General features: G+C 47.2%; 1 protein-coding gene across 1 annotated transcript; it reads left to right on the top strand.

Annotated features, from left to right (window-relative positions):
• Positions 1-716: 716 nt before the first annotated feature.
• On the top strand, positions 717-18,695 carry LOC141113817 (axin-2-like; the record flags this gene model as incomplete). The annotated part of the gene is given in 6 exon segments (XM_073607128.1): positions 717-1,198; positions 1,417-1,593; positions 1,774-1,995; positions 4,867-4,941; positions 12,097-12,258; positions 16,097-18,695. Coding segments are annotated over 6 exon segments (1,245 nt in total), but the record flags the coding sequence as incomplete, so codon positions are not given.
• Between the last annotated feature and the right edge of the window lie 8,650 nt (positions 18,696-27,345).

Genomic DNA, 27,345 nt, shown 5'->3' with positions numbered 1-27,345 from the left:
GATTTTTCACACTCCTCGTCAATACGTCTTCCCTCTGTGTGTCTCCAAATATCAATAGCGGTGATCGGTATCGCCTCTGTCGCATTGTTCTAGTACCCAACCCCCACTTCAATAGTGACTCCATGGTCATGGTCCTACGGCAGTGTCGTCTAAAGACCTGACCTGTCACAGTCACCCAGTACCAAACCCCCCCTTCCATAGTGACTCCATGGTCATGGTCCTACGGCAGTGTCTTCTAAAGACCTGACCTGTCGCAGTCTCCCAGTACCAAACCCCCCCTTCCATAGTGACTCCATGGTCATGGTCCTACGGCAGTGTCTTCTAAAGACCTGACCACCATCACCGTGATGTGATATATACTTGGTGGTCCTGTGTATTGTTTTTTCTTAACAAAGATATATGGAAAGCGTCACCCATAGCAGTCCGGTTCCTTCCATGTCTGTTTTCCACTATAGGTCAGAAAGGAATAACCGGCAGGTATATGAGTCGGTTGGTTTTGGTTTGCCGTATTTTGGAGCAGTCAGTGTATAAAATTTGGTTGTTGGTTTTACTGAGTAATGTGCAAATTTCAGTAACTCATTACAGCCAATCACCAACCACAGTTGACCACCTTCCGTAAATCTATTGCTTTCTGTGGCTTTCTGCTCTTTGCCAAAGCTTTAGAACTTTGTTGGTTTTTCTGCTTGTTGAGGATTCGAGTTTTGTCCTCTTGACAGGAAGAAGAACAAGAAGAATGTGAATCTCCCAACTGCTTCCAGCCCACCCAGGACGTCTCTGTCCCGTCCCACCAGCCACTGGCTCTGGCATCTTCTGCCCCCTGCGAGGAAGACCCTCAAGCCATCTTAGATGACCACTTATCCCGAGTCCTCAAGACGCCCGGCTGCCAGTCCCCAGGCGTAGGCAGATCCCGTTCTCCTGACCGCTCTCGCCCCCTACGGCCTTCGCTACCGACCGCAGCACTTTCCACGCCATGTCCCCTGCTGGCCAAGAGCTTTGTTACCAAGCAGACTACCAAACACATCCATCACCACTACATCCACCACCACACAATGCTGAAGACCAAGGAGGAGATCGAGGCGGAGGCTGCTCGCAGGGTGCACTGCCTGTGTGCCGGATCCAATGACTACTGCTCCTATGTGAGGAACCGGGCGAACGCCAAGGGTGTGGACCTGTCCCTGCTACATGTGGAAAGCACAGGGTAAGTCACAAATCTCTTGTCTGTATATAATGTGTAGAGGCCTCTCCCTGCCGTATCCAGCAGGTGACCCTCAAATAAAAAAAATGCCTTGAAAAAAATGAAAGCAGCAATGTGTTCATCAGTAGAGGAGTTCAAAATGGCCGCTCTCTGGTCTCTGCTATGTCCACATAATGTGACATTGCAGTGTTACAGCCTTTTCCTTCTTTCTTCTATCACAGCAGTCGGGCCGGAACCTTATCTAGAAGGAACTGCAAGACCATGTCCGAATATTCAGTGGAGGGCATAGATGGGGCAACCATTATATACCAACTACCAATGGAAGGACACGTACCAGCAACGTGGCAGCGGGTGGTGGAGTCCGAGACGGAGCGACAGTGCAAACACAGATCTCACAGGTACGACGTGGAGGTATTAACCTCTGAAGGCCTACAAGCCTGTTCTATGCTAATTCCGATATTCTGGGGGGGCTTCTGTGACCGGCCATCTGAGAATCGAGGTCCTCTTGTAGAAGAGTTTTATTTGGTGGTTCACATTGTGTCGTGTTCATACATTGACCCTTCATGCCTTCTTTTCAGTGCGCAGAGCACCAAGAGGAGCGCAGCGGCCTGTGAGACCCCTCGAGCGTCCTCGGCGGAGAGGCCGGCACGCCATCAGCAGTGGCTCAACGGAGTCGGCCACCCTCGGCCGTCCTCGCATCCTCTGGTCCAGGACTTGGCTGTGTCGTCGCCCAGCACTCTGGCTCAGCTAGAAGAGGCCTGCCGAAGGCTGGCGGAGGTCTCCAGACCTTCAAAGCAAAGGTAAGAACCGCCGTTACCCCGAGGGCCAGGCCTCCCAAGCTGTCCAACGTCTCATTCAAATATGGCTTCCCCCCCGGAGAGGAACATTCCTTTCTTTTGGATAACGTACATACCCTCCCCCGCACTGACTTGTACTTGGAGAACGCCGCGTTTTACAGGTGAGCAGGACGCTCCCACTTCAAAGACGACGCCTCATCTTTTTCCCCGCTGTCATGCTCTGCCCCCCCACGTCTCTCTCCTCTGCTCCCGCCTTTATCAGGCCTCCGCTTGCGCGGCGTCCAACTGTCAGCACTACCTGCTGCTGCTGCAGAATTTCCTGACATGAAACGCACAGCGTGAGCTTTCGCTTCTGTGCTGCGTGTGATTTTTCTTCCCATCTGCCCAGAAACTTTCTGTTTGCGTTCTTCATTTGCATTTTTTTACAGCGAGGCGGCCAGAATAAAAGCAGAAAGAGCGTAATAAACACAATGATAATATATATATATATGCACAACTCACTTCCTGAGCCGTGAGGAGGCTTTAACCCCTTCCCCCACCCCCACCAGTCCTGCAGATCACACGTCGGTCATGGGGTGGGTGCACAGCTGAGGTTCTCATCCTAGACCTTTGTAACCGAGGAACTGAGGTCTGACTTCTGCATATGGAAAGGGTTCTCTATTGTAAGAGCATCTTCCCCAGGACGTGGCTATAGTTGGCTAAACTGGATGTGTTTGTAAATGTACAACGTATCAGAAGAGTGATAAGAAATCAATCTTGGCTGAACTGGATGGAATTGTGCCTTTTTTCAACCAGATTAACTATGTAACTACAGTGCCTTGAAAAAGTATTCATACCCCTTGAAATTTCCCACATTTTTTCATGTTACAACCAAAACCGTAAATGTATTTTATTGGGATTTTATGTGATAGACCAACACAAAGTGACACATAATTGTGAAGTGGAAGGAAAATGATAAATGATACAAATAAATATGTGAAAAGTGTGTGGGGGGGGGCATTTGTATGGCGCCCCCCGGAGTCAATACTTTGTAGAACCCCCTTTCTCTACAAGTCTTTTTGGGGATGTCTCTACCAGCTTTGCACATCTAGAGAGGACATTTCTGCCCATTCTTCTTTGTAAAATATCTCAAGCTCTGTCAGATCGGATGGAGAACGTCTGTGAACAGCAATTTTCAAGTCTTGCCACAGATTCTCAATGTGATTTAGGTCTGGACTGTGACTGGTCCATTCTAACACATGAATATGCTTTGATCTAAACCATTCCATTGTAGCTCTGGCTGGATGTTTCAGGTCGTTGTCCTGCTGGAAGCTGAACCTCCCCCCCAGTCTCAAGTCTTCTGTAGACTCTAAGGCTTCATGCACACTGGGCTTAAAAACGTCAGTTCTCTTTGGAGTAAAAAACGTCCATATAGAGCATTTTTTGTACAAAGTTTAGATGAGTTTAGGAGAGTTTTACGTTTTTTCTGCCAGTGAGCTCTAATCAGAAACGCGAATGAGAAGGTTTTCTTTCTTGCCTCTAAACGTTGTTCTCAAAATATGCCTGTAAACGTCCTAATGTGCATGGAGACATAGGATAACATTGAGCTGCTTCTACAGGCAGAACACAAAACTCCGGTAGAAGCAACATTTTTTACACCAGTGTGCATAGAGCCTCACAGGTTTTCTTCTAAGATTGTCCTGTATTTGGCTCCATCCATCTTCCCATCAACTCTGACCAGCTTCCCTGTCCCTGCTGAAGAAAACCATCCCCACCACATGATGCTGCCACCACCATGTTTCACGGTGGGGATGGTGTGTTCAGGGTGATGTGCAGTGTTAGTTTTCCCCACACATAGCGTTTTACTTTCAGGCCATAAAGTTGAATTTTGGTCTCCTCTGACCAGATCACCTTCTTCCACATGTTTGCTGTGTCCTCCACATGGCTTCTCACAAACTACAAACAGGACTTCTTATGACTTTCTTTCTCCAATGTCTTTCTTCTTGTCACTCTTCCATAAAGGGCAGATTTGTGGAGAACACGACTAATAGTTGTCCTGTGGACAGATTCTCCCACCTGAGCTGTGGATCTCTGCAGCTCCTCCAGAGTTACCATGGACCTCTTGGCTCTTCTCTGATGAATGCTCTCCTTGCCCGGCCGGTCAGTTTAGGTGGACGGCCATGTCTTGGAAGGTTTGCGGTTGTGCCATACTCTTTCCATTTTCTGATGATGGATTGAACAGAGCTCCGTGAGATGTTCAAAGCTTGGGAGATTTTTTTATAACCTAACCCTGCTTTATACTTCTCCACAACTTTATCCCTGACCTGTCTGGTGTGTTCCTTGGCCTTCATGATGCTGTTTGTTCACTAAGGTTTTCTAACAAACCTCTGAGGGCTTCACAGAACAGCTGTATTTATACTGAGATTAAATGACACACAGGTGGACTCTATTTACTAATTAGGTGACTTCTGAGGGCAATTGGTTCCTCTAGATTTTAGTTAGGGGTATCAGAGTAAAGGGGGCTGAATACAAATGTCCCTCCCCCACACTTTTCACATATTTATTTGTATCATTTATCATTTTCCTTCCACTTCACAATTATGTGACACTTTGTGTTGGTCTATCACATAAAATCCCAATAAAATACATTTACGTTTTTTGGTTGTAACATGAAAAATGTGGGGTATTTCAAGGGGTATGAATACTTTTTCAAGGCACTGTATGTAAGGAATAATATCATAGAATGGGAATCCAGGGATCTGATTGGGTGTTAGAAGGGAAGGTGTTCTTCCTGTCAGAGTAGAGTACACTTTATTTGGATTTATATTTTCTGTTCAGGATTTTTTATACATCTTTTTTTAACCACATGAACTCCGTTCTGTACGTGTCTTCCAGGTGCCCATCCAGCAGTCACCAGCGGAGTCACTCGGTGCCCTGCCAGCCGGGAACTTCCACCCCCCAGCATGAAGAGTGAGTACATCCCCGTACAGTCATGACTGCCATGGGGGGGGGGGGGGGAGGGGGTGTCTGTGGCCAAGCGGCCAATCACTTTTCAGATGAATCACGGGGTCCGATTTTTCCCTTTTCTCTGCTTCCATCATTCGTGTCTTGGCAGCCTCTCTGCATGCTGGGATTTGTAGTTCAGTGGTGCGTCATATGATAGGTGTGTACCCTAATCATGCCTACAAAACCGCCTTTGTGTCACCAGGGCTGGTGCAAGGATTTTCGACACCCTAGGCGAAACCTCATTTTGCCACCCCTCCATGGCTCCACCCCTGACTCCACCCCCTTTCTCCTACCAATGTATTAGGTGGAGGTGGCGGGGGGTGGAGGTTTTTGCGGCGCTTCTCTGCCCACACCTGTGCCTCTGGACTTGGCCTGAAGACAAATAGTGGCGGCTACAGCTAGCAGGTATATGGACAGGCTAGGGTAGTATATGGACAGGCTAGGGTAGTATATAGACAGGCTAGGGTAGTATATAGACAGGTTAGGGTAGTATATGGACAGGCTAGGGTAGTATGTGGACAGGCTAGGGTAGTATATAGACAGGCTAGGGTAGTATATGGACAGGCTAGGGTAGTATGTGGACAGGCTAGGGTAGTATATAGACAGGCTAGGGTAGTATATGGACAGGCTAGGGTAATATATAGACAGGTTAGGGTAGTATATGGACAGGCTAGGGTAGTATATGGACAGGCTAGGGTAGTATATAGACAGGTTAGGGTAGTATGTGGACAGGTTAGGGTAGTATATGGACAGGCTAGGGTAGTATATGGACAGGCTAGGGTAGTATATAGACAGGTTAGGGTAGTATGTGGACAGGTTAGGGTAGTATATGGACAGGCTAGGGTAGTATATGGACAGGCTAGGGTAGTATATGGACAGGCTAGGGTAGTATATAGACAGGCTAGGGTAGTATGTGGACAGTTTAGGGTAGTATATAGACAGGTTAGGGTAGTATGTGGACAGGCTAGAGTAGTATATGGACAGGCTAGGGTAGTATATGGACAGGCTAGGGTAGTATGTGGACAGGCTAGGGTAGTATATGGACAGGCTAGGGTAGTATATAGACAGGCTAGGGTAGTATGTGGACAGTTTAGGGTAGTATATAGACAGGTTAGGGTAGTATGTGGACAGGCTAGAGTAGTATATGGACAGGCTAGGGTAGTATGTGGACAGGCTAGAGTAGTATATGGACAGGCTAGGGTAGTATATGGACAGGCTAGGGTAGTATATGGACAGGCTAGGGTAGTATATGGACAGGCTAGGGTAGTATGTGGACAGGCTAGAGTAGTATATGGACAGGTTAGGGTAGTATATGGACAGACTAGGGTAGTATATGGACAGGCTAGGGTAGTATATGGACAGGCTAGGGTAGTATATAGACAGGCTAGGGTAGTATGTGGACAGTTTAGGGTAGTATATAGACAGGTTAGGGTAGTATATGGACAGGCTAGGGTAGTATGTGGACAGGCTAGAGTAGTATATGGACAGGCTAGGGTAGTATATGGACAGGCTAGGGTAGTATATAGACAGGCTAGGGTAGTATATGGACAGGCTAGGGTAGTATGTGGACAGGCTAGAGTAGTATATGGACAGGCTAGGGTAGTATATGGACAGGCTAGGGTAGTATATAGACAGGCTAGGGTAGTATATGGACAGGCTAGGGTAGTATGTGGACAGGCTAGAGTAGTATATGGACAGGCTAGAGTAGTATATGGACAGGCTAGGGTAGTATATGGACAGGCTAGGGTAGTATGTGGACAGGCTAGAGTAGTATATGGACAGGCTAGAGTAGTATATGGACAGGCTAGGGTAGTATGTGGACAGGCTAGGGTAGTATGTGGACAGGCTAGAGTAGTATATGGACAGGCTAGGGTAGTATATGGACAGGCTAGGGTAGTATATGGACAGGCTAGGGTAGTATATGGACAGGCTAGGGTAGTATATAGACAGGCTAGGGTAGTATGTGGACAGTTTAGGGTAGTATATAGACAGGCTAGGGTAGTATATAGACAGGTTAGGGTAGTATGTGGACAGGCTAAGGTTGTATGTGGACAGGCTAGAGTAGTATATGGGCAGGCTAGGGTAGTATATGGACAGGCTAGGGTAGTATATGGGCAGGTTAGGGTAGTATATGGACAGGATATCTATGGACATCTATGATAAGATGTACAGTGCCCCCATCTTCAAGTCATGCATAGGGTCTCTCGTTATAAGACCAGCCCCGGCCATCGGGATCCCTTTCCCGGCTCCGCATCCCGATCCCCACAGGTAAACTAAAGCAACTATGCTGCACCATCTCTGCTATGGGGCACAGGGTGGAAGTTTTAGTTTGCTAGCTGGAGGGACAGACAGGTCTTTTAAAAATCCGAATCCCTAGTGAGTGTCTGGGGATCCGGATTTTGCCGCCCCCTACCCTGGCGCCCTAGGTAGCTGCCTAACCTGCCTATTGGTAGCACCGGCCCTGCGTGTGACATCATAGCGCCCCCTATCAGGAAATCTGCAGTTAGACAGATGGCGTCCGACACACAAAGAAAAAAAAAACGTATCTATATGCTCCTCCCAGCTGCCAGTCATGTGACCAGAGCTAAGGCACTGGCCATGTGGTCCCTGGGTCTGACCTTCAGGCAGAGATGGCCAATCAGCAGCTCTTTCTGATTCTCTTTAGTAGACCAGATGACCAGAGGGATCCCAGAGCTCCATAGTCCGCTCAATAATGATGCGTCCAAAGTGGACCGTTGACCATCACCCCTAAATGAGTTTCAGGGGGAGGATTCAGGTCAATGTCTGTTTCATCTGTCTGGTACTAATAAAGCTTGTTGTAATGTATCATAAAAATACACAGAAGAGTGCGTCTTGTGTGTTTGGGTATATGAGTTTGTTGGATATCCTACTCCAAACCATGACTATCAATATAAAACTGCCCCCCATGGCCATTAATATGATGTTGCCCCCTACCATTCCTATGGCCATAAAATATCGAGTTGGCACCCCACCTTCACGACCACTAATATGGAGCTACCCCCTCCTCCCATGACCATTATTATGGAGCTGCCCCTCCTCCTATGGCAAGCTGCCTCTCCTCCCCCATGGCCATTAATATGGAGTTGCCCCCCTACCACCGTGACCATTAGTATTGATCTGCCCTCCTCCTATGGCCAAAAAATATGGAGCTGCCTCTTTTCCCACAACCACTAATATGGAGCTACCCCCTCCTCCCATGACCATTAATATGGAGCTACCCCCTCCTCCCATGACCATTAATATGGAGCTACCCCCTTCTCCCATGACCATTAATATGGAGCTACCCCCTCCTCCCATGACCATTAATATGGAGGTACCCCCTCCTCCCATGACCATTAATATGGAGCTACCCCCTTCTCCCATGACCATTAATATTGAGGTACCCCCTCCTCCCATGACCATTAATATGGAGCTACCCCCTCCTCCCATGACCATTAATATGGAGCTACCCCCTCCTCCCATGACCATTAATATGGAGCTACCCCCTTCTCCCATGACCATTAATATGGAGCTACCCCCTCCTCCCATGACCATTAATATGGAGGTACCCCCTCCTCCCATGACCATTAATTTGGAGGTACCCCCTCCTCCCATGACCATTAATATGGAGCTACCCCCTCCTCCCATGACCATTAATTTGGAGGTACCCCCTCCTCCCATGACCATTAATTTGGAGGTACCCCCTCCTCCCATGACCATTAATTTGGAGGTACCCCCTCCTCCCATGACCATTAATTTGGAGGTACCCCCTCCTCCCATGACCATTAATTTGGAGGTACCCCCTCCTCCCATGACCATTAATTTGGAGGTACCCCCTCCTCCCATGACCATTAATATGAAGCTGCCTCTCCACCCATGGCAATTAATAAGAAGTTGCCCCTTACCTCCATGACCAATAATAAGGAGCTACCTCTCCCCCTATGGCCATTATTATAGAGTTGGCCCCTTTTGTGGCTTTTACATCCTCCATTCTTCTGGGAAGACTTTCCACAAGATTTTGGAGGATGTCTGTAGAAATTTGTGCCCGTTTGTGAGGTCAGGTACTGATATTGGATGAGAAGTCCCGACTCACACAGGGTTGGGCACCACTCTATATAAATATATATAAATATAATGGTGCACCGAAATGAAAAATCTGGACTGAAAACGGAAATTCAGGATGCACTTGGCCGAAAACTGACACCGAAATGGACAGTTTTGAAAAAAAAAATCAATATTTTTTATATTTAATTGTATTCGACTTTTTAATTAATATAATAAATTTTAATAATTATGTATTTATTTTCGGCCATTATTGGCATGTTTCCGGTCGATAATTTTCAGGGCCCATTATCGGCACCTTTTTTTTTTTATTGGCAAAACGCAGATTTTGGCCGATAATTTTCGGCGGCTGATACATATCGGTTCATCCCTACCAAAAAAAAAGACCTGGCTCCCAATTGACATTCCAAATCATCCCAAAGGTATTCGGTAGGGTTGAAGTGACGAGGTTGGAAGGGCCAATTTACTAAAATATGTTTGTATAGGACCCTTCACTGGAGACACCTCATCGCCATCATTTGTCTATGTAGTGTATTCTTACACCTCTGCTGTGCTTCTACCTGGAAATATGGAAAACCTGCTATTTCCTGGTCTACGAGGTGCTACTGAACTGTGTGTGTGTAGCGAGGAACCAATCAGGGCGATGTGTGGTGCAGACAGAGTTAAGCACCTCGATGAGTGTAATTACAGGGCCTTGCTATCGTTATAACTAGGATCGCAGCTACAGCGGGGCTAATCGTGGCCTGAATAATTAACACCGCTCCGCGCTGCCCTCTTCATCTTCACAACGCCGCAAGCTTTGAAGTCCGGCCATCAGACACCTTTCATTTTTAATTGGCTGACCCTGGGACCCCCAGCTGCCTCCACATAGAAGACTTTGTTTTTTTATTTTTATCTTCTCCGAGCCAGAACTTCATCTGTCCGTATGTCGGATTCTTCCCCTGGCTTTAATCCTTCGCTGTTAGAATTTATTGGACCAGTTTACATTTTTTTTTTGTCAAATAATTTAATTTTTCATTCCTGGATCTGTGAACAGCCCCTTACCAATGATGGAATTCACGTGTCTCCAGTGAAGGTTCCTTGTAATCCTCCATCATACAAAGACATTGTAAACAGTTGTGCTCTTCCACCCCCCCACCACCGTGTACAGAGCCCGCTCCATAAAGACATGGTTTGACCTGCTGGGGGTGGAGGAACTTGAAGGCCTACATTGAGCCCTGACCTCAACCCTACTGATCTCCTTTAGGATGAATTGAAAGCCAGTTGTAAGCAGGCCTTTTTTTTTGGTGCCCAATGTGGGGCCTGATATGTGAGTCAGGTTTTCTTATCCAACTTCAGTACCCGACCTTACGAATGGACACAAATTGTAAGAAGTCTTGCAAGAAGAGTGGAGCCAGCTCCATAAAGTCATGGCGTGAGCAGTTTGGGGTGGAGGAACTGGAGTGTCCTGTACAGAGCCCTGACCTCAACCCTACCGATCACCTTTGGGATGAATATGAATGCCATTTGCGAGCCCGGTCTTTTTTTTTTTTGGTGTCAGATGTGAGGCCTGATGTATGAGCCAGGTCTTCTCATCCAACATCAGTACCTGACCTCACAAATGGGCACAAATTCCTACAGACACCCTCCAAAATCTTGTGGAAAGTTTTCTCAGAAGAGTGGAAGCCACAACAGGGGCAATCCCATATTAATGGTCATGGGGAGAGGGCAATCCCTTATTAAAGGTCATGGGGGGGCAATCCCATATTAATGGTCATGGGGAGAGGGCAATCCCATATTAATGGTCATGGGGGGGGGCAATCCCATATTAATGGTCATGGGGGGGGCAACCCCATATTAATGGTCATGGGGAGAGAGCAATCCCATATTAAAGGTCATGGGGAGGAGGCAATCCCATATTAATGGTCATGGGGGGGCAATCCCATATTAATGGTCATGGGGGGCAATCCCATATTAATGGTCATGGGGAGAGGGCAATCCCATATTAAAGGTCATGGGGAGGAGGCAATCCCATATTAATGGTCATGGGGGGGCAATCCCATATTAATGGTCATGGGGGGCAATCCCATATTGATGGTCATGGGGGGGCAATCCCATATTAATGGTCATGGGGAGAGGGCAATCCCATATTAATGGTCATGGGGAGAGGGCAATCCCATATTAATGGTCATGGGGAGAGGGCAATCCCATATTAAAGGTCATGGGGAGGAGGCAATCCCATATTAATGGTCATGGGGGCAATCCCATATTAATGGTCATGGGGAGAGGGCAATCCCATATTAATGGTCATGGGGAGAGGGCAATCCCATATTAAAGGTCATGGAGAGGGGGCAATCCCATATTAAAGGTCATGGGAGGGCAATCCCATGTTATTGGTCATGGAGAGCTGTGGTCAGGGTTCAGCAGACTTTCAGTCATTTAGTTAAAGTAGAAGGAAAGGCTGCACATAAATATTACCTGGTAAATGTTCTTTACCTGTTGCTTTCATACTCCCACAGACATTTTTACTAAATCGCCGTGTAAATATGGTTTTCTTCGTTTTTCTATGTGGTCACGTGACCGCAAAGCACCAATGCTGTTCACTTCCTTTGGCATTGTTTCGGGTGGAGACTGTGAACTCTCTGCCCGCTGACAATGTCCTGGAGCTGTGGATGCCGGCAAGTGATGTCATTGCGCTAGGGGATTGAACAGCGTTGTTGGCCAGCAGAGCCACAGGAACCAGCCTGAGTTTTGCAGTCATGTGACCATCCAGAAGAACTTAGAAAACATGGGTTTAGCTGATGATTCAGTAGAAAACATCTGCAGGAGTATAAAAGTAATGGGGTAAAAACATTTAACAGGTATGTTGTTGTGTAGCCTTCCCTGGCAGTAAAGCCACTATCAAAGTGGCGATGTAGTGGGAAGCACGGAACGCACACAACTGTCAGACTCCTTTGGTCCACCATGGTAGTGAACTGTGGAGATGACCAGGACATGCCTTAGTTTCCATTACCTGTATACACACAATGTATTATAATAATAGTAATAACAGTTTTGTGTTTTTTTTTTCACCTTCAGACAAAAAGAACCAAAGAGACAGCCGGCCGCCCCTCCCCCCGGAGAGCTGACGGTGACATATTTCTTCTGTGGGGAGGAGATCCCGTACCGGCGGATGCTGAAAACGCACAGCCTAACGCTGGGTCACTTCAAAGAGCAGCTCAGCAAAAAAGGAAATTATAGGTACGAAGCCAGCACTATTCCCGTGTAAGGATTTCCCTCCGACAGTGTGAGTGCAACTTACCCAACCCTACCTCACCCCCACCCACCATCACCAGACTCCACCTCCATACCCATCACTGATTAGCCCAAATACAAACTGTCTGTGTTGCCCTACAGCAGGCATTCCTCTTGTTCTAGTTGATGTGGGGCAGCACAAACCTTTCATATTTCTTTATTGTACTCATTTATCCAGCACTGACCAATGATGTTGTCATTATCGTGCATACTAAACAACGAGATCTCTAGTAGTAATTGGTCACATTCAGCTGGACTTGGTCTCCAATATTGAAGATGTTTTAAAGCTTCTCCAAGCCACTTCTTCAGTGTAAAATCTACATAAAAACAGAACGCAATGATCTGCAAATCTCATAAACACGGATTTTATTCTCAATAGAAAATAGAAAACTTATCAAATGTTTAAACTGAGAAAATGGATCATTTTAAGTAAAAAATCAGGCAATTGTGAAATTGATGGCAGCAACACGTCTCAAAAAAGTTGGGATGGGGCACCAAAAAGCTGAAAGAACATTTTGCCACTAATTAGGATTATTAGCAACAGGTCGGTAACATATTGGGTATAAAAAGAGCATCTTAAAGAGTCAGAGTGTCTCAGAAGTAAAGATGGGCCAAGGTTCACCAATCTATGAAAAGCTGCCTATAAAAATTGTCGAACTATTTAAGAATAATGTTCCTCAAAGTAAAACTGCAAAGACTTTAAACATCTCATCATCTACAGTACATAATATCATCAAAAAGTTCAAAGTATCTAGCGAAATCTCTGTGTGGAAGGGACAAGGCCAATATTGTATAGCTGTGATCTTCGGGCCCTCAGATGGCACTGCATTAAAACCAGGCATGATTTTGTGATGGACATTGCTGCATGGGCTCAGGAATATTTCTACAATCACTGTCTGTGAACACAGCTTATCGTGCCATCAAGAAATACAAGGTAAAGCGCTATCATGAAAAGAAGTATCCATATCTGAACATGATCCAGAAATGCCACTGTCTTCTCTGGGCTAAAGCTCATTTAAAATGGTCGGTTGCAAAGTGGAAAACTGTTCTGTGGTCAGACAAATCGAAATTTGACTTTCTTTTTGGCAACTATGGGCGCCACGTCCTCCAGACTAAAGAGGAGAGGGGCCTTCTAGCTTATCAGCTCTCAGTTCAAAAGCCGGAATCTCTGATGGTATGGGGGGGGGGGGGGTGAGGCATTAGTGTGCATGGAATGGGCAGCTTGTACATCTGGAAAGGCATCATGAATGCTGAAAGATATCCAGGTTCTAGAGCAGCATATGTTCCCATCCAGACAATGTCTTTTTCAGGGAAAGCCTTGTATATCTCAGCAGGACAATAGAATCTATGACAACAGCATGGCTTCCTAGTAGAAGAGTCCAGGGGCTTCACTTGCTGCCTGCAGTCCAGGCCTTTCACCAATTGAAAATATGACAAAGAAGACCCAGGAGTGCTGAGCAGTTAGAATCCTATATCAGGCAAGAATGGGACAACATTCCTCTTCGAAAACTCCAGCAACTGGTCTCGTCAGTTCCCAAACATTACAGAGTGTTGGGATAAGAAGAGGGGAAGCTACACTGTGCTAAACATGGCCCCGTCCCAACTTTTTTGGTATTGGAGTTGTACTTTGCCAGCTTTTTGTTACCCTGTCCCAACTTTTTCGAGATGTGTTGCTGCCATCAATTTCACAATGACCTGATTTATTTTCTTAAAATGTTCCATTTTCTCTGTTTAAACATTTTGTATTTTTTTCTATTTTATTTTGTGAATAAAATTGGGGTTTGACATTTACACAACATTGCATTCTGTTTTTATTCAGATTTTAACAGTGCCCCAAACATTTTGGAACTGGGGTTGTATTTATATCCACACAGGTAGCACAAACTTCTTAAACCAGTCACCATGGAATGTGTCAAGGTAGATATTGATTGTCCAAGAATAGGATAAGAAGGATAATAGTTGCGGAACCTCCTGTTCTAGTTAGATCATCCCATCCTTGTTGTCAGGGTGTCTGCATAGATGTTAATCCTTCCAATCACATGGTCGAAGGTGTAAATTGTCCAATGTCCAGAGTAGAGATGGTAAAACATATGTTGAAGACAGATTGTAATATGGGCCTCCACCTCTGTTCAGGGATGGTTGCTCCATTTTAAAGTAGATGGCTTATTTCAAGCCTCTCATGAATTATTTGCCCTCTCTGTCCAAAATGTGTACCTCGCTGACCTCAAAAGGATGTCCCTTACCTTAAGGTGTGGGAAAACAGTCTCGCCCTGTAGAATTTGTCCTCCCATGGGGAGTCTTGACCTGTAGAATATCTCCTATGTTAAATCATGGCCTGTAAAATTTGTCATCTTGTGTTGGGTCTTGGCCTGTACAATTGTCTTCCTATGTTGGGTCTTGATTTGTAGAATTTGTCCTCCTATGTTGAATCATGATCTGTAGAATTTGTCCTCCTATGTTGAATCTTCTTGACCTGTCGAATTTATCCTCCTATGTTGAATCTTGATCTATCAAATATGTCCTCCTATATTGGGTCTTGATCTGTAGAATTTGTCCTCATATGTTGAATCATGATCTATAGAATTTGTCCTCCTATATTGGGTTTTGACCTGTCAAATTTGTCCTATGTTGAATCTTGATCTGTTGAATTTGTCCTCCTACGTTGGGTCTTGATCTGTCAAATTTGTCCTCCTATGTTAGATATTGATCTGTTGGATTTGTCCTCCTATGTTGGGTCTTAATCTGTACAATTTGGCCTCCTATGTTGGGTCTTGACCTGGGTGTTCTGCTTCTCCCATCTAAACGATGGTTGTTTTTTTGCTTGACCTTGTGGATGTTTTAATGAAAGGCCAGTCTGGGTATCACAAACTTTAAAACCACTCCTAAGATATATTATGAGGGGTTCCCACCATCCCTGTACTGAGTTCCCGGGTCTGTAAACCTGCTGTGCCAATTATGAGGGGTTCCCACCATCCCTGTGCTGAGTTCCCGGGTCTGTACCCCTGCTCTGCCCATTATGAGGGGTTGTCACGATCCCTGTGCTGAGTTCCCGGGTGTATACACCCGTTGTGCCCATTATGAGGGGTTCCCACCATCCCTGTTTTGAGTTCCCTGGTCTGTACACCTGCTGTGCCCATTATGAGGGGTTCCCACCATCCCTGTGGGATTTTATGTTTTAATTATGGAGACTGTAACAGGAGGAGCCATATCACCCCAAGCTTGGAGGAGTCATGATGGAACCATGGTGGGAGATCTCACCCCTGGAGTCTCTGTGAATTATTAGACACCAGCAGATAACTCCTGTCAGGAGACTTCACTCATGAAAGAAATTGAACTTTGGATAGACTGACCCTTTAACAGGTTATTTCTGATTGGTTGCTGTGGGTTCCCGCCTCCTCTGGGAATTCTATCACTGAACAGGCTTAGTGTTTGCAGCTTCTGTAGATCTTTATTGGGTTTTGCAGGCATTGGAAGCTCTCAGCACATGGCCATTGGTTAGTATTCAGAAGAGGAAAAATGGTGAACGTTTTGGGCCATTACTATGAGGTTTGGCTTCAGGCGCCACCATATTACAGAGCGTTCCACTCATTGAAAGGTACAGCCCTGGCTCTCCCTGGTGTGTCTATTCTCAGGATAACCTCACCTGTGAATAATGATCAGAAATCCCCCCCCCCCTCAACCATAGACCTTTCTAATACAAGTATTGATCCAGGATTGATGTTTGGATATTATGGGCTGTGAAATGTTCCCACCCCCTCATTGTCTCTCTTCTCCTCCCCCGCAGGTATTACTTTAAGAAGGCCAGCCAGGAATTCGAGTGTGGCGCAGTCTTCGAGGAGATCCGCGATGATGACGCCTTCCTCCCCACCTACGAGGGCAGAGTGCTGGGTAAGGTGGAGCGCATCGACTGACATCCCTGGTCACATGGCCTGATCCGCGGCCCGGTGGGAGGAGCAGAGAATGAGGCCGATGCATCTGGTGAAGAGAAGAGACTTTACCATGGTGGACCAGTAGGATGGCGGAGGAAGGGAGATGGATCTGTGAAGATAAAATGTACTTTCGGTTTATTTATTGTATGGGAAGAGAGAACCACTATGAGCACCGCCTGTAAAACTATGGAGGAGCTCCTGGAAAACGCTGGCGGGTGGACGGACGGAGCGGCATACAGAGTCGTGTTTGATATTTATTGACCTGGCGGAGCTTGCTGTGACCTTTTGCTGCTTATCGATCGGGAGAGACTGTGGTGCTCCGCCATGATCTGCTCAGATGCCGGGTGGGAGGCAATCGCTGCTCCTGGTGCTTCCATTGATGAAGGTTTTCGGGGTATTTTGGGGGCATGTCACACTGGTGAGCATTGAAGCTCTTGCCTGTTCCTGTGTTGCCTCTCCCTCAGGCGATTAGGCTGCGTTTTGGCCATCTTGTTGGAGGAAGTGACACTGTAGGAGCAGACGAACGCTCTCTGCCGCCAGTGTGATATGAGCCTTGGCGTGCCACTGCGGGGGTCGTTGGAAGGTTGACCTTCAGCATCTTAGAACTTCATTTCAAGGGGCACAGAATCCTTCCACAACCTCCTATCCGTAGTGGCTGTTTGTAAGAAAGGAGGGGCTTAGCTGGAAAGGGAGGGGCTGAGCTGGGTGTGGCTCCATTGGTGGTGGAGGGTATATGATGTCCTGAATGTGACCGGTCCAGGAGTAGCGTTGCCTTCCCGCCCTCTGTGCTGCAGGTCTATCCCCCCGGCGCTCTCTAAGCTAAACAATTGAACTTAATACACGAGACTTTGGTAGGACTGAACAGTGTGGAACGGCCCAATCACGCACCACCGTTCTGCCGGGAATTTCATGCTGCTTTGTGAAACGTTGGCAAATTCTTTTGCGGCACTTTGCCATGGTGTCGCTGTGCCTTTTCTGTTTTCCTTTGTCGTCCCTTTAATTTATTCCCCTTTCCCATTCCCACCTCCCCCCACCGTCGTGTCACCTGACCAAATACTCCAGTGTTTTAATTTATTTTCCGGTTGGGTCACGGCACACCGGGATTTTCCAAGACTTTCCCTTTGCAGACTCCAAATGTCATTGAGCATGGATTGTGTACCAGGGGTGCCAGCTGTCCTAAAGACCTGTGCATGTGCTATATGACTGCAATGGTGGATGTTTTGGGTTCAGGATAGAGCTATAATATGGGTGACACCTCACCCTCCTGCCTGGCCTCAGCACCCCTGGAAGCTCCAATGCCCAATTATTTCACCAGTCATGGCCACCTTGAGACCTACACCATCCCCGATGGGTGACACCTCACCCTCTTGCCTGGCCTCAGCACTTCTGAAAGCTCCAATGCCCAATTATTTCACCAGTCATGGCCACCTTGAGACCTCCATCATCCCAAATGGGTGACACCTCACCCTCCTGCCTGGCATCAGCACCCCTGGAAGCTCCCAGGGTTGTCAACTGTCAATAAATTCATGGACAGTTAGTGAAATCTGTTATTTTTACAAATTGTCTGTAAATTTACTGACAGTTGGCAACCTTGGCTCGAACGCCCAATCATTTCACCAGTCATGGCCGCCTTGAGACCTCCACCATCCCAGATGGGTGACACCAGACTTGACATTGTTGAGTCTTTCTATATGGTCAGAGAGTTTTATGGTTCCTTCTTGTCTAAGCTGTAGACAGAGGTTTCCCCAGTAATGGTGACATGACCTTTGACCTTTAGACACAGACCTTTATGATGTCATCAGCAGAAACCTCTACTCGGAGGGGGCCGCCATTGCTGACCTCTTGTCAACGGCTTCAATATCCAACAACTGAAGTTCTGACATACAGGTCATGGACTCTCCGCCATTTTCAGGAGGTCAGCGTTGGCCGCCATCGTCTTCCTCTCAAATAAAGGCTTCTTTTAAAGGTGGATCTGTTATGCAGTAGTGAGGGGTACGTTCCTCAACCAATGACTGGACCAAGGTTTTGAGACCCTTCATGTCTCCCAGAACATAGTTTCCCCCTCTGGGTGTACGCACATCATGGCGGTTATTAGACCCCCCCCCCAAGGACCCCTTCTGGGGTAGTCAGCCTGTATGATATGTGTGTAGATATTGCCCCGCGTACAGTCCAGTATCCGTGCCTGGTGGTGAGCGATCACCGTTTATAGATATTACCCCCTCATCGGCAGGGTCAGAATCTCCCCTTCTTCTGCGAGGGGTTATTGTATATATATATAGATATATCTATATATATCTATATATATTTATATATATGTATAAATAGAATATATGCCTCTTTTCATATGTAATTCCAGCTCTCGGCATCCTGTGCAGCGTATGATGTAAATGGTACCGGAACTATTCTGATGAAGAGATGTAGCATTTATTAAAAGTTTTCTATTTTTCAAATCGATCCTCGTCTCTTGTGTGTTGCAATCACCAGCGGGGTGAGGGGAGAGGTGGGGGAGGTACTGTGTGCAGTGGGTGGGGCTTGGCTCCTCATTTTTCCTATTCAGGTAGAGGTAAACCTTTAGTTTGCTCTGTGTGTGATTTTTCTGTATTCACCCTTCTTCTATCCCAGCATTGCTGGTCTCCAGCAGCCTCCTTTGGCCAATTCCTGTCCACATGCTTCGCATCATTGCTCCGGACTGCCTTCCTGATGGGGCCAATGACTGACCAGGGAAGCATGGGAATGAGGACTAACAAACAGAAAGGAAGTTCTGCTAATTATAATGAGCCACAGACCTTAAAGCAAGGAGGGGAATCGACTACAATTGAAGGAGCCAGCTGTGCTTGGCAACCAATCCACTTCTAGCTTTCGCTTTCAAACCTCAACTTAACCAAATGAAGAGCGAAGCTGATTGGTTGCCATGTGCACCTGCTCCAGTTTTAGTGTCTTCCTACCCCATCATATAATGAGCCCCTGACAACCCACCGGCAATAAAAATGACAGATCAGTCACATAAACACACCAGGGTACCCCCACACTCAACACACATGGGGGGTACCACCCAACTCCACACCACTGGAGTACCACCACACTCAACACACATGGGGGTACCACCCAACTCCACACCACTGGAGTACCACCACACTTAACACACATGGGGGTACCACCCAACTCCACACCACTGGGGTACCACCCAACTCCACACTACTGGGGTACCACCCAACTCCACACCACTGGAGTACCACCACACTCAACACACATGGGGGGGTACCACCCAACTCCACACTACTGGGGTACCACCCAACTCCACACCACTGGAGTACCACCACACTCAACACACATGGGGGTACCACCCAACTCCACACCACTGGAGTACCACCACACTCAACACACATGGGGGTACCACCCAACTCCACACCACTGGGGTACCACCCAACTCCACACTACTGGGGTACCACCCAACTCCACACCACTGGAGTACCACCACACTCAACACACATGGGGGGGTACCACCCAACTCCACACCACTGGAGTACCACCACACTCAACACACATGGGGGTACCACCCAACTCCACACCACTGGGGTACCACCCAACTCCACACCACTGGGGTACCACCCAACTCCACACCACTGGGGTACCACCACACTCCACACCACTGGAGTACCACCACACTCAACACACATGGGGGGGGTACCACCCAACTCCACACCACTGGAGTACCACCACACTCAACACACATGGGGGTACCACCCAACTCCACACCACTGGGGTACCACCCAAGTCCACACCACTGGGGTACCACCCAACTCCACACCACTGGGGTACCACCACACTCCACACCACTGGAGTACCACCACACTCAATACAAATGCAGGTACCACCCAAGTCCACCCTACTGGGGGTATCCCCACACTCCACACCACTGGGGTACCACCCAACTCCACACCACTGGAGTACCACCACACTCAGCACAAATGCGGGTACCACCCAAATCCACACCACTGGCGTACGCCCACACTCCACGTCACAGAGGTACTCCCACACTCCACACCACTGGGGTACCACCACACTCAGCACACATGCAGGTATCTCCACATTTAACACACATGTGGGTACACCCATCTCCACACCACTGGGGGTACCCCCACACACACCATATAGTTTTCTCCGGAAACTATCCAGAAAATGTCACCCCCCCCCCCCCATTAACACCCTCCTCACTAACATAGGTTGGTCCTCTGCCTATGAAATATCTGTGCAGTATTTTCATAGATGAGGACTAACCCATGTTGTGTGTTGTTGGTAGAAGAAGGGGGATAGTAATAATAGATCAATGTGGAGTTGAACCATTTGAGATTCCAGCATTGGGGGGGGGGGGAGGTCGGTTGATATCTCTGGTTTGGTTCTAAGAAAACCTTTTAAAGCCCAACTCCGGGCACAAAAATAGAAATCCCCTTCAGTGGGGCCCCAGTCAGAGGTGGTTCACACCGCCTTCGCTGAGCTGCATGTGTATGGAGTGAACAATGGTTTTCTATAAGCCCTGTTCGCACCATAGCAGAAAAACAGCTCAGTGGATGCAGTGTGGACAGGTTCTTATTCTTGGGGGATGAGGACCTTACCATTATCCCCGCTCCGGTAGGCCTCCTCTATCTGTGTGTCCTCCTTTCTAAGGTCCTCTGGCCTGCCATCACACACTGACTTACCCACATACAACGCAGGACTAACAGTCCCACATTGTATGTTGTAATGCCAAGGAACTGCCCCCAGCCCGCAGCATTAGAGAGGAATACTATGAATAATGCAATCTCTTACTCTATAGAGTTACCAGCATCGGGGCCCCTCACTGCGGGGGGTTCTCCTATCCTGGTGCTAGTGGTTGCTGTGCCCCCTTTATTTTTTATTTTTTTTTATTCAATGGGGTCAATTCCAGGTTATCATCTGATAATAAAAGATAACACAGGAGTCAGTTCAAATAAATTATTTAATGAGGAAAATACAGCAAAAAATCTGATAAATCATAAAAGTCAATTCAGTAAATAAAAAAAATTGTTAATTTATCTCATAGTGGATTTAGTCAATATTTGAGGAAAGTACAAAGTAACAATGAGGGGGACTCCGGCCAATAAAGTGGGGAATACAATGTATTGGAATGTAGAAAGTAACAATGAGGAGGTCTCTGCGTTGGCCAGTTACAGGAAGGAATACAATGTATCAGTTCTGCCCGGAGCTCAGAATGGAAATAAATTGTAACATTGTATTAGAGGGAGAACGATCGTTCTGTGAATGAGGCCACGCTGTAATGCTCGGTTCACATTTGTGCGCGCAAAATCACGTGCGTTCCTGCAACACACAGACAATGCACATCCCTGTTCAAGGCACACAGCGGAGCCATTCATTCCTAATGACACCCCAACTCACCTTGCCAGCACATGCGTTTTCACACATTCCCGAGACGCACAGTACCAAGTCACCCTGCATTTTGGTCATTTAAAAATTAGTCGCACGCTACCTTTGTGTGGTTTCCGCACATAGGGCGGCCTGTTGAAATGAATGGGCTGCCCTAAATGCCAGCACGTGCGCGCCATTGCATCTGCACAGGTGTGAACGGAGCCCAGCACTGTATTCACACTTGAGGGTCTTGAGCTTTCTGGACGTTTTGCTTGCTTTTTTTTTTTTATATATATATATACAATCTTTATTTATGTTCACAATTCTGACAGAACGATCAAAAAGACAATAACGATCAGATAACAGCCAAGAAAGGGAAAAGGACGACGCAGCCCATACGGGTACATAATATAAGGCCGGTTGGCCATCCAACATAGCGGGTGTTGGAGACGGAGGCGTCTACTTCGTGGTCATGAGAACATATGAGCCATAACACTATTCATTTGTCTATAGCCCTGCTACCAAACTTTAGCGGCATTAATGAACAGACACCACTGATTTGGGCAGAAAAAAAACAAATAAAGCCAGATGGCAAACATAAAACATTGAAATCAAACAACAAAAATAAAGGAAAAGAAAGAACGCACTCTAATAAATGATGCTAGCAGTCATGTATCAAATCTCTCGGATGATCAAGTCAAGTCTATAGCATTTCTGACATTTACACTCCTCCTACCGGTGTCCTTTGGTTGTGTGTTTGTGCGGGCCTCGTCTACATAATGAATCCAATTTATACCATTTATCACGTCTGTCCTTTCATGTCGCCATCCATTCCTCTGCAGCCCCAATATCGTTCACAAGACGGATCCATTCCGTGCGGCTTGGAACTTGTCTGCTTTTCCAGTAGATGGGGATCAATCTCCTAGCCGCATTCAGGAGATGAGGCAGTACCGACTTTCAATAAAGGCTGAGAAGGGATGGTGGGCACATGCAGGAGGAAGCCCATTGGAGAGTCAGGGAGGTCTATGTTCAATATGAGGTTTATTTGGGTTCTAATGTCCTGCCAGTAAGGTTGTAACTTAGGGCAATCCCACCAAATGTGCAGAAATGAATTATGTCCACAGTCCCTCCAACAAGCATCTGAGGAGGTTGGGTATATTTTACCGAGTTTGGTAGGGACCCTATACCATCTAGCCATTACTTTGAACCCATTCTCCTGCATTTTCATGTCAACAGAACTAGAGTGAGTAAGGCGGTATAGATGGTCAAGTTGCAGCTTAGTAAACTCATGTTGCAGGTCTCTTTCCCATTCTCGAATGTATATTGGTTTCCCCTTGGATCCTCGCCCTAGTAGCATCTCATACAGGACAGATATAGAGTGCGGGATTGGATTGGCAGACATGCACAGCTACTCAAAAGGGTTGGGGAAGTGTATGGCTTGAGGTAAACCACGCGCAAAATGTTAAAGCTGTCTCCAATCGTCTAAGGGGAATCTGCCGTATTGAGCTCTAAGTTCCCCCCAATGGAATTAGTCCCTGGTCTTGGAAGAACCTACCACACCTCACCTCGCCGTCTGCTGTCCAAGTACGGAAGAAAGACGGGTGTTCCCCTGGGGCAAACCAGGGGAAACCTCCTAGGGGGGCCAGTGGGGAGAACCAAGGAGCAAGCTGTCCTGACCTGTTCAGGGTATCCCATAGCTTCAAAGCGTGAGCAGTCACTGGAGAAACAAATGCCGACAGACCTCTATGTGCCTGGGGTAGCCATGGGGCATGGGATAAGTTGTGGCCAGCCAGAGATTTTTCTAAAGATACCCACACCTTAGTGGATACCCCATGGTGCCAGTCCAATATCCGCTGCAGGGCGATCACCTAATAATATTTGCGTATATCTGGGACATTCAGGCCTCCCAGCCTCTTAGGTCTCTGTAAGGTGCAAAGAGGCAACTGAGGGCTTCGCCCCCTGCCAGATGTATTTTAGAAACGTACTGTTAAGAATCGAAAAGAAAGACCAGAGTAAATAGATAGGCACCATTTGTAGGTGAAACAGAATGCGAGGTAACACATTCATCTTTAACACACTGACTCGGCCCATCCACCAGAAGGTCTCCTTGTCCCACCTGTGTAAGTCTGATTTTATAGTGGAGAGTAGCGGGGCATAATTACTATTATAAAGCTGGGAGCAGAGGAGGGTAAGATATACACCCAGATATTTCAGGTGAGTGTGGCACCAGGTGAAGGAGAAAGAGTATTGCAGCCGTGTACGTAAGCTCGATGGGATGTTTAAGGATAGAATTTCAGACTTATAATTGATTTTGAAATTGGAGAGCAAGCTGAAATTCTGTAGTTCATCCATGATATTGGGGAGAGAAATCAGGGGGTCAGCCACATAGAACAGAAAAAACGTCAGCATAAGCAGATAGATTTTACTCCCTTGGCCCAACGCCAAATCCCTTGATATTTGGATTTGAGCCAATCCTATGGAGCAGCAATGGTTCCAGGGTGAGGCAGAAAATGAGAGGGGACAGTGGGCAGCTGTGCCTAGTTGCATTCTCAATAGGGAAGGTGTCCAAAAGGGTTTAGGGTTAGGGTTTAGGGCTTCAGGATGGCTATAGAGTGAAGTTATCCAGGAGAGCATGTTAGGGCCAAGCCCCAGCCTGGTCAATACAGCTCAAAGGTATACCCAGTCCACCCTGTCCAATGCCTTTTCAGCATCAGTGGAAAGCAGGAGACAGGATGGATGGTCAGTCTATGTTTGTGCCCAGTGGATCAACTAAATCGCCCAATTAGAATTGTCCCTGGCTTCCCTTCCGGTAATAAACCCCGTTTGGTCTGGGTGTATGATGGATGGCACCATGGGTTTAAGACAGTTCGCTAAAATCTTCGCTAATATTTTTATGTGGGTGTTAAGAAGTGATATCGGTCTGTAGCTGCTAGGGACAGTGTGGTCTTTCCCCTCTTTGGGGAGCACTGTTATATGGGCCAGTAACCCCTATTTAGGTATAGCGGTACCCAAAGCTAAGGCGTTAAAGTAGGCACACATTGGGCTAGACAGTAAGGGGAGGAAAGTACTGTAGTAGGCATTCGTATATCCCTTTCGGGAGTTCTTTTACCACTGTTTCCAGCTCCCTCTGGGTAAAGGGCCTCTCGAGGTGTTTTCTAGTTTGGGTAGTAAGTTGGGGAGGCTTGGGCCTCTGCCAGATATTCCAGAATATGGCCCTGTTTCTGATCTGCTGTTGAACCAGGTAGTTTAGCAGGGAGATGGTAGAGCTGGGCATAGTAGTCCCTAAAGGCAGCCGCAATCTTAGAAGAGTGAACTACTGGGGAACCCATTGCGGTTTGGAGTTTGTCTCTTTAGGGCCCTGGCTAGCAGTCGCCCGCATTTATTCCCGTACTTGTAAAATTTGTGAGAAATGTGGCGTAGACGGGCCTGTTTCCGGGCATCGAGCATGTTGGCAAGTTCCAAGCGAAAGGATTGGAGTTCTGCTGCCAGCTCCAGGGTCAGACAACCTTTGTGTTTGAGTATGTTTTGAGATTGGATCTTTTTTTAGGAGGCTTTGGAGATCCCCCTCGCGTGCTTTTTTCAGCCTTGCGCCCTGGGATTTGAACTCCCCCCTGATTACCTCCTTATGCTCTTCCCATATGGACGCCAGCCCTACATCATCCTTTGAGTTCTCTGCAAAGTACAGGGAAATAGATTCCGATATGCGTTTTGACGCCACTACATCATCCAAGATGTTCTCATTCAGTCGCCAGGTCCAGGACCTGGCGTCAGAGGACAACGAATGTATAGAGAGGGATACTGGGGCGTGATCTGAGAGGGTGATAGAACCAATCAACACACTAGATAGGGTCTCCAAAGAGAACTGATCCATCAGTAACAGATCTATGCGGGTGTATACGGTATGAGTGGCCGAGTAGTAACTGAAATCTTTGCCGGTGGGGTGGACTACCCTCCAGCAACCGACAAGATGGTGGGAGTGCAGGGTCTTTCTGAAGTGTTTGGGGAAAGCGAAAGAGTGGGTGGAACGCCCCGTAGATGTGTCCATCAAGGGGTCTGGGCTGACATTGAAATCTCCCCCCAAGATCAGTTTGCCCCCTCTAAAATTGGAGAGGGAGTCCAAAAAAGAGTCTAGGAAGGTGAGCTGTTGAGTGTTCGGTGCTTACACGGTTGCAAAAGTGAATTTTCGGCGTAGGATGGTGCCTTTAATTAAAATGTATCTGCCATCAGAGTCAGTTAATTGGTCCACCAGGATAAAGGGGCGTTGTTTATGTATGGCTATAGCAACTCCGCTCGACTTATGCTGGCCATACACTATACAGAAAATCGGCCGAACCCATTTTCGAAAAACGAACGTTCGACCGTGACCGCAAACGATCGTGCCATCATATAATGTCCGATAATCTGTTCAGTGGACATGAATAAATAATTTTGTGTTCGTTTTTTTACATATACCTAGTGCAGGCAGTTCGGACGGGAAACACATTAACCTTGCAATTTATCGTACGTTCGGCAGAAATTTTCCAAACATGCCGTTCGTTTTTTTTCCACAAAAACGTCACAAACGATTATCGATTTGTACCCACTAACTTGCCGAAAAACGAACGAAGTGTCCATACGAACGATTTTTCGGCCGATTTTTCGTATAGTGTATGGCCAGCATTAGATTGAGGAGAGTTGCTGAGAAACCATTGATTATACAGGTGGATGGGAAGGCGGGAGACCGAGTCAGTGCGAAAGTGTGACTCCTGTAATAAAAGAATCTGTGCCCCCAAGCGTTTGGTTTCGAGCCACAACTTACTGCGTTTATGAGGAAATCCCAAGCCACGGACATTATACGTTACCACTGTCAGGGAAGCCATAAGGTGTGGAGGTCGTGGAGGTATCCCAAGTCCCCGTCAGGAGGGAGAAGAGACCTGCAAGTGATTGATCTATGAATCAAGGAGTGCTGAGAAAATAGAAAACAAACATAAAAACAAAGAATCGTCAAGACATACAATACATTCAAGGGGAACTTTGCTGTAAGGGCATCCCAAAATATCCAACCACTACTAGTCGAGTAGTCGGCTATCTCCACTCGGCCATCTGGCCAAAAATAGAGTGGAGGTTAGCGAGTAGCGTGGGGTCCAAAATATGGGACATAACTCCTAGGAGTTGACCTATGTGGGGGAAGTGGCACAGCACCCAGATTACCACAGCAGTAGTAAAAATCAAAATAGAACCCTTGGGGGGGTGGGGGGGTCCCTGTAAAAGGAAACAATATCAGGTTACACATACTGTTTACATGAGCCCTTCAGGACCTCCTCTGAGGGGGAGAATGTTGGGGAGAGTGCAATACGGCCCGGAGTGGGGTTATCTCTAGACCTGTGATGTGCAGGACGCCAAGGCTGTGGTCATGCAGGGAGTGGGATCTCCGATGAGGACCTCCAGTCTGCAACATCAATGGCGGGTAAGCCCAAGTGTTGCAGGAACTGCGGTAGCTCATCTCTATTGCGCAAGATGACCTGGAGGTCATCTTTGGTCACCGACAAATTAAAAGGAAAACCCCATCAGTAGACCAGCTTTGCATCCTGAAGGGCCTCGAGTAGTGGCTTGAGGGCACGGCATTGCATTAACCACTTCCCGCCCGGCCCATAGCAGATGACGGCCGGGCGGTGGTTCAGTTATCCTGACTGGGCCTCATATGACGTCCAGCAGGATAACATGCTGCCGCGCGGCGATTGGT

The sequence above is a fragment of the Aquarana catesbeiana genome, linkage group LG12 (genome assembly GCF_042186555.1).
Source record: "Aquarana catesbeiana isolate 2022-GZ linkage group LG12, ASM4218655v1, whole genome shotgun sequence".
In the NCBI taxonomy this organism is placed as follows: domain Eukaryota; kingdom Metazoa; phylum Chordata; class Amphibia; order Anura; family Ranidae; genus Aquarana; species Aquarana catesbeiana.
Note: the sequence above shows the minus strand (reverse complement) of the source record. Positions and strands in the feature narration are given on the sequence as shown.